The 15,902-nt window shown below is 37.5% G+C and overlaps 1 protein-coding gene across 1 annotated transcript in view; it reads left to right on the forward strand.

The window, feature by feature from the left end:
- HCN1 (hyperpolarization activated cyclic nucleotide gated potassium channel 1) overlaps positions 1–9,980 on the forward strand; it is a 405,582-nt gene extending 395,602 nt beyond the window's left edge. Inside the window, exons 7-8 of the mRNA XM_044232186.1 lie at positions 3,160–3,324; positions 6,649–9,980. Coding sequence (XP_044088121.1) covers positions 3,160–3,324; positions 6,649–7,544 — 1,061 coding nt within the window. The 3' untranslated portion in view covers positions 7,545–9,980. The remainder of the gene's footprint in view (positions 1–3,159; positions 3,325–6,648) is intronic.
- Positions 9,981–15,902: the final 5,922 nt, after the last annotated feature.

The following is a 15,902-nucleotide window of genomic DNA, read 5'->3' on the forward strand; positions in this document are numbered from 1 at the left end:
CTTTCATAGTTTTATTGTAATATATTTTACATATATGTCACCCATGTCAAGTGTACAATTTAATTTTTTTATTAAATTTACTAAATTATGAAGCCATCACCATAAATCAGGTTTAGAACATTTTCATCACCCCAGTAAGATTTCTTGGACCCATTTACTGTGAATCTCCTTTCTCACCCGTTCTCCCAAGCAACCAAGAATTTGTCTCTCTAGATTTGCCTTCTCTGGATACTTCATATATATGGAATCATAGAACATGTGGACTCATGTCTTGCTTCTTCCACTTATGTTTGTGAAACACACTGAGGTCTGTCCATGTTGTAGCATATTTGTGTCATTCATATTCAGAACTCTTAACACCCATCAGGAGAGAGTGCACATCACATCTATAATGAAAGAAAAGGATATAATTAGAAAGCAATAAACATAGGAAAATGGAAAGCATTTGGAAATTAAAAACAGAAGTGCCAAAACAAAACTATATGAAAAAGAACAGAAGGTAAAGTTGAGGAAATCTCCTACATAATCACTACTAACAGGTTTGCATTCCCTCATATCTTGTTTTTTTGTTTCCTATTCTGTGCACTTAGATATTAATTTTATAACTAGTGTTTTAAATAAGTTATGCACATCACAAAATAAAAATAATTTATTTAAAGAGACATCGAAAAAATGCACATCTGCATAAAGGAGTGTTTTTCATCTGGAGCAAGGCGTATTGGTAGATGTTATTATTATCATTATGATCATTTTTATCTGACTGTAATTGCAATCTTGTATCCTTTTCTCACTCAAGCTTTCATGACCATTCATGGTTATCACTCTGACTTTAAAAACTTCCCTTTTCATAAATGCCACATAGGTCATCTAGTGGCCATGTACTTGCTTGTATCTTGACTTGTTAAACATTTAGGGCACACTCACATTTTCAGATGTTATTAAATAAATATGTATCACCGTGTAAATATTGCTCTTTTTTTCTCCCATTTTATTTCATTTATTTTCAGTGTCCCAGCATTCATTGTTTATGCACCACACCCAGTGCTCCATGCAATACGTGCCCTCCGAAATACCCACCACCAGGCTCACCCAACCCACCCCCCTCCCCTCCAAACCCTCAGTTTGTTTCTCAGAGTCCACAGTCTCTCATGGTTTGTCTCCCCCTCCGATTTCCCCCAATTCACTTCTCCACTCCATCTCCCAACATTGCTCTAATTATAGAGTATTCCTTGGGTTAGATTGTCCAGTAAAATTTCTGGGTTGAAGATTATGTATACTTTTTAAGATCTCTGTTACATCTCACTGGTTATTTTCCATGAGGTTTATAACCTAACCATTCTACATGACAAGTTGCACAGATTTGAAAGCAACACTTAGCAGTAATGGGTTTCCTATCAGTTTACTCACCATAATGTCCCAATTATAAATTATATGATATGGCATTTGTACTTTAGTGACCAACAGGAATTTAATCTGGGTTTGTGCTAAAAAATACTTCTTTTATTACATTCTGTAGAGTAGCCAGCAAATTCCATGATGTGATAATATGCTTTATGTTTAAATATAATATAGATTCAACTTTCTACATACACTATTACACACAGATGCATGCATGCACACAAATGTGAACTCTCCACAATATTACTTATTAAATTTACATGTTTACCAGCGTGAACAACAACATAAGTGGTTGCTTCAGTGGCATTTCCTAAAATGCTATCTTCCCAGATTGGTTCAAATGTGCTTCTTAATACTTCCAGAATACCCACCGTCTGTATTATTGTTCTTACCAGATTGCATTTAAATGAACTCTCAGTTAAGAAGGATTCTTTTTTTTAAATCATCAGTATAGAAATAACAAAAAGTAGATAATATGAAGTTACTTAAAAAGTTCAGAAGAGTGTGCATTTAGGCCTCTTTCAGTAATTATTTTTCTATTATTTCCTTATGTTAGGAAATTGTGTATTCAAAAATACTTCTGCCATTTCTTTTTTCAAACTGAAACTAAATTTCTTAAAAATATTTCTAATTTTTTTAGAAAATCAAAATTTATAGTTTAATTAATAAATTTAGAGAAATGAAATAAAAAATTATCACTTGTAGATTCATTTAAGTTAGAAACTAAGGAAATCCGAATTTGCAAATGTTTGCTTTACTGAATTTTAGAAATCTAATTCTCCAAAAAGAATTTTTATTAGAAATTATTGAAATAGAAAGCCTCTCTGTGCGTTTGGAATATAGTTTTCTATACCCATCTCATGGGAATGAGATCTCCCCTTATGTAAGGCATGCCTGAATGCATTCCCCAAAACCTGGTCCAGTGTTTCATGATCATAGGATTTTCTAGGCCAGTGTGTGGGTTCGCTTTGGTTTCTATCTATATCATATGATCTTCTTTTTGCCTTCCAAACTTAATAAAAATCTTGTCTGATTACACTATCTTTTTTTTTTTTTTTTTTAAAGAATTTATTGTGTGCCTGGGTGGCTCAGTGGGTTAAAGCCTCTGCCTTCGGCTCAGGTCATGGTCCCAGGGAACCTGCTTCCTCCCCTCTCTCTCTGCCTACTTGTGATCTCTCTCTCTGTCAAACAAATAAATAAAATCTTTTTAAAAAATTCTGTTTTTTTAAAAAAAGATTTTATTTATTTGTTTGACAGAGAGAAACACAGCGAGAGAGTGGGAACACAAGCAGGGGAGTGGAGAGGGAGAAAAGGGCTTCCCCTCAGAGCGGGGAGCCTGATGTGGGGCTGCATCCCAGGACCCTGGGATCATGACCTGAGCCAAAGGCAGACAATGACTGAGCTACCCAGGCGCCCTGATTACAGTTCCTTCCAGTGTTCGACTCCGTTGTGGACTTATGATTCTCTTTTTTACATTTTTATTCTTATTTCAGGTGGATTGGAATGAGGGCTGAAGGATAGATAACTCCATTTCAGCTTTCCATTTGAACTAAAAGATTTAACTGTTTAACAATGAATATTATTTTAAGGTTGAGTATTGTCAATTGGATATTTTTGTCAGAAGGAATTTACTGATAAAATAGGAAATGCTGCCAGTCATTGGTTGATGACACCATGAGACTTTTTTTTTTTTTGAATTGTGGGTCTTGGTGGTTTTTGAAAGTAAATTACCAAACAAGTCTTTCTCTCTTGGTTTGATAGAGATTTGCTTGCTGACCAAGGGCCGCCGCACTGCCAGTGTTAGAGCTGATACATACTGTCGTCTTTATTCACTTTCTGTGGACAACTTCAACGAGGTCCTGGAGGAATATCCAATGATGAGGAGAGCCTTCGAGACGGTTGCCATTGACCGACTAGATCGGATAGGTACTCTCTTCCGTTTCCTACCTTTTTTATGTATAATTTATACTTTAGTGGGCTGATATTTATTTGCGATCCTAAATCCTAAATGCTATAATAGGTTGCCTATTAATTAGCATAGAACTAACAGTTAGCTCTAGCCCTATTTCTACTCTCTAACTCTCTCATCTAAGTATTCTGGATTTATTTAATCATCTCTATTTTTATTAGCTGCTCAATCTGATTTCCCCAGTGATGACAAAACAATTTGAATCTTCAGGTAAAAAGCAATGATAAAAATTTTAGGTAGCATTAAAATAGAACTAAAAATATAATAGTATGAGTCTACATTACAAACCAAATAATTTCACTACAAGATTTTTTAAAAAATTATGTATCAACTTTTCATTTTTAGTTTTATATTGAAAACTGAAAACTTGTGCATTTTAACTGTCTCTGTAGAAACTTCTGGAAATGTTTGTAATACAGACTCAAGCAGGAAAAACCTTCCTAGAAGTACCCAACTTAGATGCTTTACTTCATAAACAACTTATTTTACAGGCTTCTCTGCTTTCCAATAAGAATATATAAATTAGACCTTATATTAGTTACACTAGTTAAAAGATTTGAAGAATTGCTATAATAAAGTTAGATCAGATTGGCTTGCTGTTAGCTTCCCAAGATATGCTAGAAGATTCTGATGTGAGAAGGTGTATACATTCATTTTCTACACCTAAATCCTCTTCCCCCACCCTACCGTGCTCTGCCCCTTTTCCTTGCTTACCTCTACTCCATTGTCATAACCTGAGTTTAGACATCACTTCCCTGTAGAAATCTTCTGTGACCTCCTAACCCACTCCTGCTCCTAGCCTGAGTAACCTGGGTATGTTCTCCCATCCCCCTAGGAATTTCCTCCATCACAATACTGCTTCTGTTATTGCAGTTGCTCTAAAGATGCTAAGATTTGTAAATGGAGAGGTCATGTCTAATTCACTATTACATTCGCAGTACGTACACAATGAATATTCTTGAAGAGAGGTTGTAGGGAGGGATGCAGGAATCAATGATCTCAAACGAGATGGGGCTGGGAAATAAACAAGTCCTTCATTCTTATTAAAGGTAAGGATTTTTGACTGATGTAATCTTATGTCAGCTTTTCTTCTGCACTTTGTATCTTTCTTTCCTTCTACAGAAGTGGGATGACAGATGCATTAGGCTCTGAAATTAGGTTAGGAGTAGTAAAGGTAGTATTTGGACATTATCATTAGACATAACACTCATATCAGAAATTCATATTGACAGTGTAGATAGGTAATAAGACACAGTGTCGAGAGAGACAGTGCCCATAAAAGTGGGCATTCCTGAAAGCATCTTTATTTAATTTGAAAATAATTTACCTCTTTGTGGTATGTGAGTGCTCATGGTAGAGCTAGAGACTAACATGCGTATTTCTGCTTAGCCAGCTAGACATTTTTAGAGAAAAGTGTTAAAATCAGGATTTTTTTTATTAATTATTTTTATTAACATATAATGTATTGTTTGCCCCAGGGGTACAGGTCTGTGAATCGTCAGGCTTACACACTTCACAGCACTCACCATTTCACATACCCTCCCGAATGAAAATCAGGATATTTTAATAAAGAATTTCTGTTACTCTGATCAGCTTCACTCTCATCTAACTTTTTCCAGTTAATTTTTATAAGAAAGTTTGCATGAAATGGTTTGCACTCAATAACACAGGCAATAAAATCACTAATAAGCACCAAGCATTTGCAGTTTTGATCCTTATAAAATTCTAACAGTGCATTAAAATCTTTATTTCTCCACAAGTTTACAGATATTTATATTACAAAATGTTGACTATTCACAGGATCACAAAGAAATATTATCCTTCGTTCTGTTCTATTGCTCATATATATAGACCATATTCAGTTAAGGCAATATGCTAAATAAGCATTTATATTTATTACGGATATAGGAGCTTTTGTTCTTGAGAAAATTAGAACAGTTCTGTAAGGAGAAACATTTATTTCGGCAGTCATTTAAAATGATAGTTTACCTGCATCCAAGTAAATTATAATATATATTTCCACTAAAAAGTATTCCTTCGAACTCTAACTTTATTTAGCAATATGGCAAATTCATTCATTTTCAGTTACGATATTTATCTGGGAATTATGTTATCAATGATGTCACCAAAAGTCACTAATTTCCCCCTTTTATCGATCTAATTTTGATTCTGTCATCATCCTGCCCGAGAATGTCTACTTACTGCAAAGTACTCCAAAGACAATGGCAGGAAGGAGAGGTGCTGCTTACTGAGGTTCTAGAGGGAGCTGAGAACCTGACATACAAGATGCCCCTTAATCCTCACCAAGACCTTTCAGAAAAGGAAGGATTATGAAGTGGTTCTCAGACGGCGGTGCATCAAAGTCCTCTGAGAAAATACGCTTTGAAAGGACTGAAATCTGGTCCCCATGTCTGGTTATTGTGGTTTAATTAATGGGGTCCAGATGAAAATCAGTATTTTTCAAAGCTCCAGAGATGAGAAGACTATGAATGTCTGGTGGAGGACCCCGGCATAGGGCACGCGTCAAAGGCAGAGACTTGCCGCATGGGCTCCTCAGATTTGCACGTGACAGTCTCTTGAGCATCTCAGTAAGATGCAGCATCTCGGTCGCCAAGTAGGAGGGAGCCTAACTGACTGCATTTCTAGAAGGTGCTCCCGACATATCGATGCCTGCAGCTGGTTCGTGGTTCTTAGGAAGCGTCTGCAATCATATCTGCTGTTTTCCTTCCGCGGTCCTGTTTCTTAGTAACCAGCTTCTCTTGGGCATGGTTCCAACCTTCCAATGTCCCCTTCTCCTGATGGGTGAAATAGGATTAGAAACACATCCACCGCCAAGCGTTGAGGATTAAACACAAACAGTCTGTCCAAAGCCTTCTGTAGGGTACCTGTCACATAGTAAGTGTTCCATAGTAGTTTCCTGGAAAAAGGTAGCTTTAAACTTAAATTTTGATTCCAGGCCCATCCTGATCCAAATACCCTTTCTTCTCCCACCCTTCAAAGTAGCCCTCACGTCCACTATCTCCCTCTCTCCTGTAAGATGGCTTTTGCCATCTATTACAGACTTCAACCTGACTTGCAGAGAAGGTAAGATTTCCCAGAGAGATAGAGGAAGCGCGAAGGGCAGGAGCCCCCTTTCCGTTGGCGCCTAAAGGTGAGTATTTGGCTTTCAAGCGTCTCCCGCGAAACTCGGGCATACTTGGGTTTCCAGGAGCCACTCTCCCCTGGGCTCGTCGGCCGTCCTCCGCAGCTTTCTAAGTGGCTCTGTTTGTTCCCGCTGACAGGAAAGAAAAATTCCATTCTTCTGCAGAAGTTCCAGAAGGATCTGAACACTGGCGTTTTCAACAATCAGGAGAACGAGATCCTGAAGCAGATAGTGAAGCACGACCGGGAGATGGTGCAGGCGATCGCCCCGATCAATTACCCCCAGATGACGGCCCTGAATTCCACCTCTTCCACCACGACTCCGACCTCCCGCATGAGGACACAGTCCCCGCCGGTGTACACAGCGACCAGTCTGTCCCACAGCAACCTGCACTCCCCCAGCCCCAGCACGCAGACCCCCCAGCCGTCCGCCATCCTCTCGCCCTGCTCCTACACCACCGCGGTCTGCAGCCCTCCCGTACAGAGCCCGCTGGCCACTCGAACTTTCCACTATGCCTCCCCCACTGCGTCCCAGCTGTCCCTCACGCAGCAGCAGCAGCAGCAGCAGCAGCTCCAGCAGCCCCCGCCCCCGCAGCCCCCGCAGCCCCCGCAGCCGCCCCCGCAGCCGCAGACGCCCGGCAGCTCCACGCCGAAAAACGAAGTGCACAGGAGCACGCAGGCGCTGCACAACACCAGCCTGACCCGGGAAGTCAGGCCCCTGTCGGCCTCGCAGCCCTCGCTGCCCCATGAGGTTTCCACTCTCCTTTCCAGACCTCATCCCACTGTGGGCGAGTCCCTGGCCTCCATCCCTCAGCCCGTGACCGCCGTTCACGGCCCGGGCCTGCAGGCGGGGGGCAGGGGCACCGTCCCCCCGCGGGTCACCCTGTTCCGACAGATGTCCTCGGGAGCCATTCCCCCTAACCGAGGAGCCCCTCCCGCACCCCCTCCACCAGCAGCTGCTCTTCCGAGAGAATCTTCCTCAGTCTTAACTACAGACCCAGAGGCAGAAAAGCCACGATTTGCTTCAAATTTATGATCCCTGCTGATTGTCAAAGCAGAAAGAAATACTCTAATAAACTGAGAATCTCCTCAGATCTTATTTTATTCTATCTCCTGATAGATTCCTATAGCCTACTATGAAGAGATATTTTAGACAGCTCTGGCCTACATGCAAAATGTACAATATATAAATATATATCTACTATTAAATATCTATCTAAATTCCCAAGAGAAGTTCAAAAGACCTGTTTAGCATTCAGTGTTATATGTCTTCCTTTCTTTAAATCATTAAAGGATTTAAAATGTTGTTGTAAGATCATTTATTTTTAACCTACTTTTACTGAATTCCTTTGATATATGTATTTCTCTACTTTATGAAGAGTTCTTGGATTCAGTGGAAACAAAACTCTGATTTTAAAAGGCAACTCAAGTGAGCTACTGAATAGCACCAACCCAAACTTCTTTCATGAGCTGTGTCTCTGCATCTAAATTGTTAATCATTAATTATGGAGAATTAAATAGCAAGTCCCATTTTATAGATCCAAATTGTATTTTGGTGCTTTCAATTTTTAATTCGGTTACAGAACACACGGTGTGCTTGGCCACGGTTGGAGACTAACATTACCACCATTAGGAATATCTCTAACCTCAAACATGTTCATTGACGTTTCAGAAAGCTGAGGGAATATTTGTCTTCATGTGTTATTGGACTTTCACCAAGACTCAATGTTAGTTGTAAATAACTTTTTCAACCCAAATAAAAATAGCTATTCTGTGCTGTATGAAGGTAAAAGTCATCACTTAAGAATTTAGTTTTATTGCTTCACTTCAAAACTTAGAGTTTGAAATTTTACAAAACCTAATTGTGACAGTTATTCAACTGTAATGCAATGGCTTGAAACCTACAATATTATTTTAACCTGCAATGTTTTATGCAAAACTGTATGCTCAATTCTACAGATTGCTTGTATTACACCAAAAATCATTACTTTTCTTCTTTCTTGCCATAACCAAGCATCTGAAAATAGTCCCTGCATGCTTTTTGGGGGGAAAAAAAATAGGTTCAGATCAGTCACTGTAGGGAGAGGCTTACAGTATTTCTCATTTCTAGAAAAGTATAACCATTCATTAATTGCCTATCTTAAAACTCCTGTAAGGCTGACTTGGATCTCTGACTTAAGTCTAGAAGTGAGGTTTTCACTTTCATTTAATATTATTACTATTATTACTATTATTTAAGTAATGATTTGTAAACCACAGCTTGATTGGTGTTGCCAGTGTGTTCTGTGTCTTCACTGTTGGTAGTTGGTAGTTTACCCTGGTGTTCATTTAAAATAACTAAGTACACGATAGCATCATGTCTAGGAACACACGCTTTGTTCTATGTGTATTGTAATAAAATGGTTAGTAAATCTTAAGGCATGTGATGACTAACATAGCCCTTAGCTAGGAGATCCGTTACTCAGAATGTGCTGGAAATTGTATGGACGTGATGACAGAAAGCAGGGGGCGAACTGAATGTGAGCATCGTTTGTTTGTCTGTTTCCTTAACTCTCCATGATCTGTGAACATCCGCTTCTTCTCAGAGAAGTCCCTTAGTAATCATTTGTGCCTAATGCATCCCACAAATGTGGTGGATGACTGGAACACAATTGGAAGATTCCTAATAATCAACTTCTGTAAATAACCCAAGTTAAAGAGAATGACCTAAAATGGAGGTCTTCGGTATCTTTGACACTGGCGATGCATTTAAGAAGAACTTAACAAAGATCACACATTAAACGGGGCAGGGCCTCCAGACAGACTTGAGGACAGAAAACAAAACAAAAAGCAAAAATTCTAAAATGGATCCATGCTGCCTGTTATGCCTTTTATGGATATAATACCTACACTACCAACATGAGTTGTTACGTTTCCTTTCTAACAGACCCCAGCTTGTGTGGAAGTAATCAACTATGCTAGTCAATGTAATGTTGTCATTAACATGCTGGTGATATCTGATGGCATGTCACGAATGGTGTAAGAAGGGGATTGTTCCGTCTACCCAGAGTCTATGGGAAAGCTGCAAGACCATTTACATATCAGTACAAAACTCCTTTATTTTATTAAAATATTGAGAATTAACTTCAATTTATTAAGATCATGTATTGGTCCTTTAAATTATTAAAGGTTTACATTTGATAGCACTAATGGGTTTGGTAGTGAAATATTTTTATATATAAATTTTTGGTTTTTTATTTTGAGCACTATTGGGAAACACAAGCAAAAGTGAATTGCATGGTCTTTCAGTGCAACCATAAAATTTTTATTCACTTTGTAACAGAATGGACAAAAAACTAAGGTTTATATGTTAAACTAAAAAAAATGGTACAGGGTAAATTATATACATATATATGTATGAATATAAATGCTTAGGTTAAGAAAAAAATTGACTCACATTCCTGTAATATAAAAGTCCATTGCTAGTTGAAAAGTGACCTCTTTTCTCTGTACATAGTTAAGCCCATAAGTATGGAGTTTTAATCTGTACAGAAAGAAATGTATTATTGAAAAGATTGGTCTTTCTGCTGCTGGGAAAATAGTAGAAAAGCTGATTCTTACAACAACTGTATGATCAGGGACGAATTAGAGTATTTCTTTTGTCTTTGCTCAAAGCCATACATATATAAATATATATAAAGATTATTAATAAATTCAATAGAAAATAAACTAATATCATGAATATTTTATTTTATCAATATACTCTAATCCAATGTTTTGTTTTATTGAGTACAGATTTGCCTCTTTCTACCTTTACATCATAAGGTCTCCAAGAGGGCTTATACTTGATAGTCATTAAAAAATTACATATATAGGGCGCCTGGGTGGCTCAGTGGGTTAAGCCGCTGCCTTTGGCTCAGGTCATGATCTCAGGGTCCTGGGATCGAGGCCCGCATCGGGCTCTCTGCTCAGCAGGGAGCCTGCTTCCTCCTCTCTCTCTCTGCCTGCTTGTGATCTCTCTCTGTCAAATAAATAATAAATAAAATCTTTAAAAAAAAATAAAATAAAATAAAAATAAAAATAAAAAATTACAGATAGCCCGTGGCTGTAGAGAGGAAGGTAAAAAGAACCTGGGTTTCCCAGTTGTCCCTGTGTTTTACCTATTCCCTACAGTACTACTTGAAGTCTTTTTATTCTTTGCTCTGTACCTCCTTGGTTGTTACCCAATTCCAAAACAGTCACTTCTGTGCTATTAGATTTAGAGATGGAAAAAAAATTCACCTTGTAATTTATTATAGAAACCTCTTCTATGACAGCCTATGGCCTTGCAAAGGCTTTTGATAGTAGCAGAACCTCCCTTTGCAAGTGGATTTTGAATCAGACCTAAAAGCCTGACATAGAGTTTATTGCGTTGAATGAAGGAGTCTTGAAAACTGTAAGGATAAATGGCAGGAATGGCAACAGACTCTATTCATCAAATAAACAGTATGTCTCTGGGTCTCAGTGACCACTCCATAAGTGAATGATTCCCTGACGGATGCTGTCCCTCTTTAAAAAAGGTGGTTATTTTGCCATTTATAAACTTAAGTGAGCATAACATGTGCAGGACCTTACAAAGTACACAGCCGAGGTAGGCTAGTTCCTAAAGGACTTGGGTGATTTAAACAATGTGATATGTTTTAAACTTTAGATGTTATTATTTTTAAAACCTGAATTATTTACTCTTCAAAATAGAAGTAATTTCTATCAACTTTCAGGCTTATTTTTTTTAAGTCCCCGTGACTTCTTAAATTTAAGTGTTTATATTTGTTAATTTATAATTTTACTATTTTGCTCTTAAGAATTTTACTTTCATAATTTATGACATTAAGCTGTGTGAACAAGATTTATCTCTCTTATGCCTCTATCCTTCTAGAATATGTGCCATAAAACCCAAGTCTGATTATTTTGTTCATCTGCACTACACCTAGCAAAATTTTATTACATGCTCTGCCTATTTGAAAATTACTTATTCTCTCCAATACAAAAGAAATGTAGTCCTTTTAGAATAATTGGATGATGAGCGTCAATAGCTATTTTGAGCCCTGCAAGTAATGGTCAAAAATTTAAGCAAGCGTAACTAGCTGCATGCACTGAATTGTTAGCTCGGTTCTAGAACTTTATTTAATATGTCCTCTTTCTAGGAAAATAAGATGGAATGAAGAAGATTTGCGTTGTATTCAGGGCTAACTATGCCTGCTACCAGCAATGGGAGGCAGGGACTTTTCTTAAGCAATTTTGGTTCTGTCCTTCTTAAAAATGTCATCTATTTTTTTTATAGACCAGCAACAATAATTCAGTCGTGAAGAGAACTCCTGATTTTAAAAGGGAGCAAAGAAAGTATAAATGACCTTACTTAAATTCATCAAGGATGCAGGAGCAAATCCAGCCAGAAGACCCATATTCCTCCTCCTCTCATTTTGGAGTTTTTGGCCAAAAGCCACATTTCTTCCTTCCCCGGGGACAATTAACATTTCTGTTAATATCTGTCACTTTGTTCTTCATCATTTTCTTTATAGCTTTAGGGCATGAAAAGCATGAGCTTTTCTATATAGGAAGAATTTCATGGCATAGTCACAAACTATCACAAGACAAAGATAATTCCATCACAGTTATTCAGAAGAAAATATTAGCAGTTGTGTAATACTTGGCTACTTTTCAATTTTGAATACTCTCCCAGTGAAATCATTGCTCTCTTTTTCCCAGACTCAAACATATTCTCTCTCTGCCATTGAGCCATCAGACAGGGAGATCTTCTCCCTAAGCGAGACCAGGACAAGGGTCCCAGGGGTGAGGCCTCATGCACAAAATCTGAAGCGGCCCAAATCTCAATAATCAGGGCAAATAGTATTTTAACGCAACATTTAAAAAACCAGAATCAAAGAAATAGTCAATGATGAACCAAATGTCACAATCTGAAATGAAGACAAGATCCAACCCTGAGCCCGCGTGACCCTGCCTCCGTTGCCTCCTTCATCCTGGCCCCACTTCTGGAGACTCTGGTGGGTCCAAAGGGGCTTTGAAGGGTCTCTGTGATAGAAATCTTGCCCTGATTTGCCCCGTCAAACCTTAAGAATTATTGAATTATTGAAAGGCGATATTTAAAGGCCCTGTGCATCAGGTCCTGGATTTGTTTCCAAGAGTAACCTATTAAATGCCAGACAAAGAATTCACCTTTCTTGACAAAGGAACCATTTTTCTCAAGTATAGATGCTCACCAGCACAGCTGATTGGGGCTGTGGGCCAATACCTTAGGCTGAAGGGGAGCAGAAACTGAACTGCTTCAAAAGAGCTTTTTATATCAAACCAATGGTTTTACAGTTATATGCTTTATCTTCGTAATTTTCTGAAACCAATATTTCTAGTTGAGTGGATACATGTTAAAATGTGTGTTTCGCTAACGTGACAGGAAAAGTCATTTGTGACAGCAAAGTTGGGGGTGGGGGGCACAATTTACTGTTTACAATCTCACACAGCTCTGAAAAGAGGCTGAATCCCGAGGAAAATCTTAGGTTTGCTGAACAGGACAATGGGGATGAGAAGTGGAAATGGAAATTGCTTTGCCTAAGACAAGGCATAAAGGGGCTGGGGAAGAATTGGAGGATATGAAAGTCAGGACCTCAGTGACTAGAAAGGAGTGAGGAAATAGTTTTGGTTAAAACTCAGAGATTCTCCACACCTTACTGGCATCACTACACTTCAAAGATTGACAAACATGGATATTCTTTGGAGCTATTACATCTCTAATGTAGAATAAATGGCCACTTGTTCCCAAAGGGAAACATGGCTTAATTTTTTTTTAGTTGTGAATATTTAAATAATAATAGTTGAACAGTGGAGAGTATTTATTGAACATGTCTGAGTAAATATAATAATTGTCTGAAAGGTAAGGACTATTTTATGTTTTCATTAGATTTACGTAATTAAATACAAGTGATTCAGAGTTATTCAGGCATTCTTTTAATAATGGAGCAATTTTACAGAAAAGAAACAAATTGTTTTTTCTTTTCCCAGACTAATCCTATCTTTCCACAGAGAAAATTTAGATTTGCAGAGACAAACATATTTTTTGAAAGATATTTTAGTTTCTCTTAAATTTATAAGGGGAAACTGCTCAGATATGGGAGATTTATTTTTGAGAGAAAAAAGAGCACAACACAAGAAAGTTTGAAAGATTCAAAAGAAGTTTGCTGAATGTATTCTCATTTGATTCTTGTAATGTATTTGTCTAATGCCTTAGTTTCCAAGCATTTCCAATTAAAAGTTGTTTGTCTAACTATTCTCTAAGATCTATTACCAACCCAACACCCTACAATTCTGTTGAAAATGGGTAGTTCTGAATTGCTCAAAGTATGATAGTCTGATATCTAACCATATGAAGTATTGCATTTGAGAAAACAGAATAGTGTTCAACGGACAAATTTGTATACACTGCATAGCATGCATTCTCCACATACCTCCATACCGAGGATCAAAGTATATTAACTGTATTGGCTGGTTAGCAAACATATTAAAAGATCCAAGTGATTACCACCCTCCTCACAGTAATTCTCTTAAAATGCCAAACACATATCCCAAAGATGCTCGAATGAATCAAAATATGTTTAACTCCCCCAACAATTCAGAACAGCCTTCAGGACTCACAGCAAGCCAATATGAATATTCTCAACAGTGGTTTAGCTCAGTAATCGTAAATCCCATTTTAGGAGTTAGCCAAAACTCACTGAAAACTCTTTAAGAGCAAATGATGTAATTTAGCATCACTCTGCAATCAAAAACAAAATGTGATTGTTTTTATGCATGGCTCATAAATTGCATCTGAAAGCCTTCTAGATATGTTCCAAAAGACTCTCTCTCCCTCTGCTTCACTACTATATATATATATATATATATATATAGTATATATACTATATATATATATGCACATATATACACACATATATATTCAAATATACATATATATTCAAACTTTCAAGGATCTAAATTAAAACTTTCAAGAATCTGATGAACCATGAGAGACTATGGACTCTGAAAAACAATCTGAGGGGTTTGAAGTGGCGGGGGGGTGGGAGGTTGGGGTACCAGGTGGTGGGTATTATAGAGGGCACATCTTGCATGGAGCACTGGGTGTGGTGAAAAAATAATGAATACTGTTTTTCTGAAAATAAATAAATTGGAAAAGGAAAAAAAAAACTTTCAAGAATCTAAAGATCTGTGATATTTGCTTTTAAAGGTTTAATAATTTTATAGCTTTATATCATCCCTAAGTTATTTTTACTCTCACAGAAGAACAATGATCAAAGCCATTGTTTTGGGCTTGTATATCTACAAGATGATTATTTACATATGACATTCTACATTTCTATGAATAAATGACGTTGACTCAATTCCTCCAAGTGTGAAACTCTCAGGTAATAACTTCTTAAACTGGCGCTTGTAATCAAAGTTTAGTCTTTCTGAAGCTAGATTAGCATGAGCTACCTTAGCAATGAGCTACATTCGCAAAAATCTTTTACATGATTTTAATAGCTACAAGCTATGAATGTTGGCAAGTTTTGAGACTTTGGCTAGTTTGTTCAAACAATTTCTCAGCTAAATTGACTACAAACATACATCAAAGTTTTACTTTAAACTTGACAAGAGGGTTCTGAGTAAGCAAGTCAATACAAAGATTCCTTCTAGGTAGAACTATTTTGGAAGAAAAAAAATGATTGGTTTGACAACCATTTTTTAGAAAATTACTGGTGAAAAATAACCTCTCTCTGAATCAGAGTATTAGTTGGTAAGGAAATACTCTCAGTAGAGATCTTAATTTCTTGAAAGTCTGTCAGAAAATTGCTCAAGCATTTTATCATGAATATTAACTACTTTCCAAATAGTCAGGATAATACGCCCCAGAAAATGTTCTGGCCCTAAGTAGGTTTGGGAAATACCTTTTCTTTTAAGTTGTAACATATATTGTGGGAGAGTGAAAGGTAAATGTTCCTGCACACATTTTTAAGTCATTTCAACAGTTATATCCATATAAGGAGTTTAGTTCATATGCGCAAAATATTAGGTGTCTATGATAGCTCATCTGAAGTAATTCCTGCCTATGGTCTCAAGAACAGCATATTCTTCCTTCCTTCCTTCCTTCCTCCTTTCCTTCCTCCCTTCCTTCCTTCCTTCCTCCTTTCCTTCCTCCCTTTCTTTCTTTCTTTCTTTCTTTCTTTCTTTCTTTCTTTTTTAAAGTAGGCTCCACACCCAGTGTGAAGACTAGCATGGGGCTCAAACTCATGACCCTGAGATCAAGACCTGAGCTGAAGTCAAGAGTCAGGTATTTATCCAATGGAAGCACCTAGGCACCCCTCAAGCACAAATTTCTTAAAACACATGT

The sequence above is a fragment of the Neovison vison genome, chromosome 1 (assembly GCF_020171115.1).
Source record: "Neovison vison isolate M4711 chromosome 1, ASM_NN_V1, whole genome shotgun sequence".
In the NCBI taxonomy this organism is placed as follows: Eukaryota; Metazoa; Chordata; class Mammalia; order Carnivora; family Mustelidae; genus Neogale; species Neogale vison.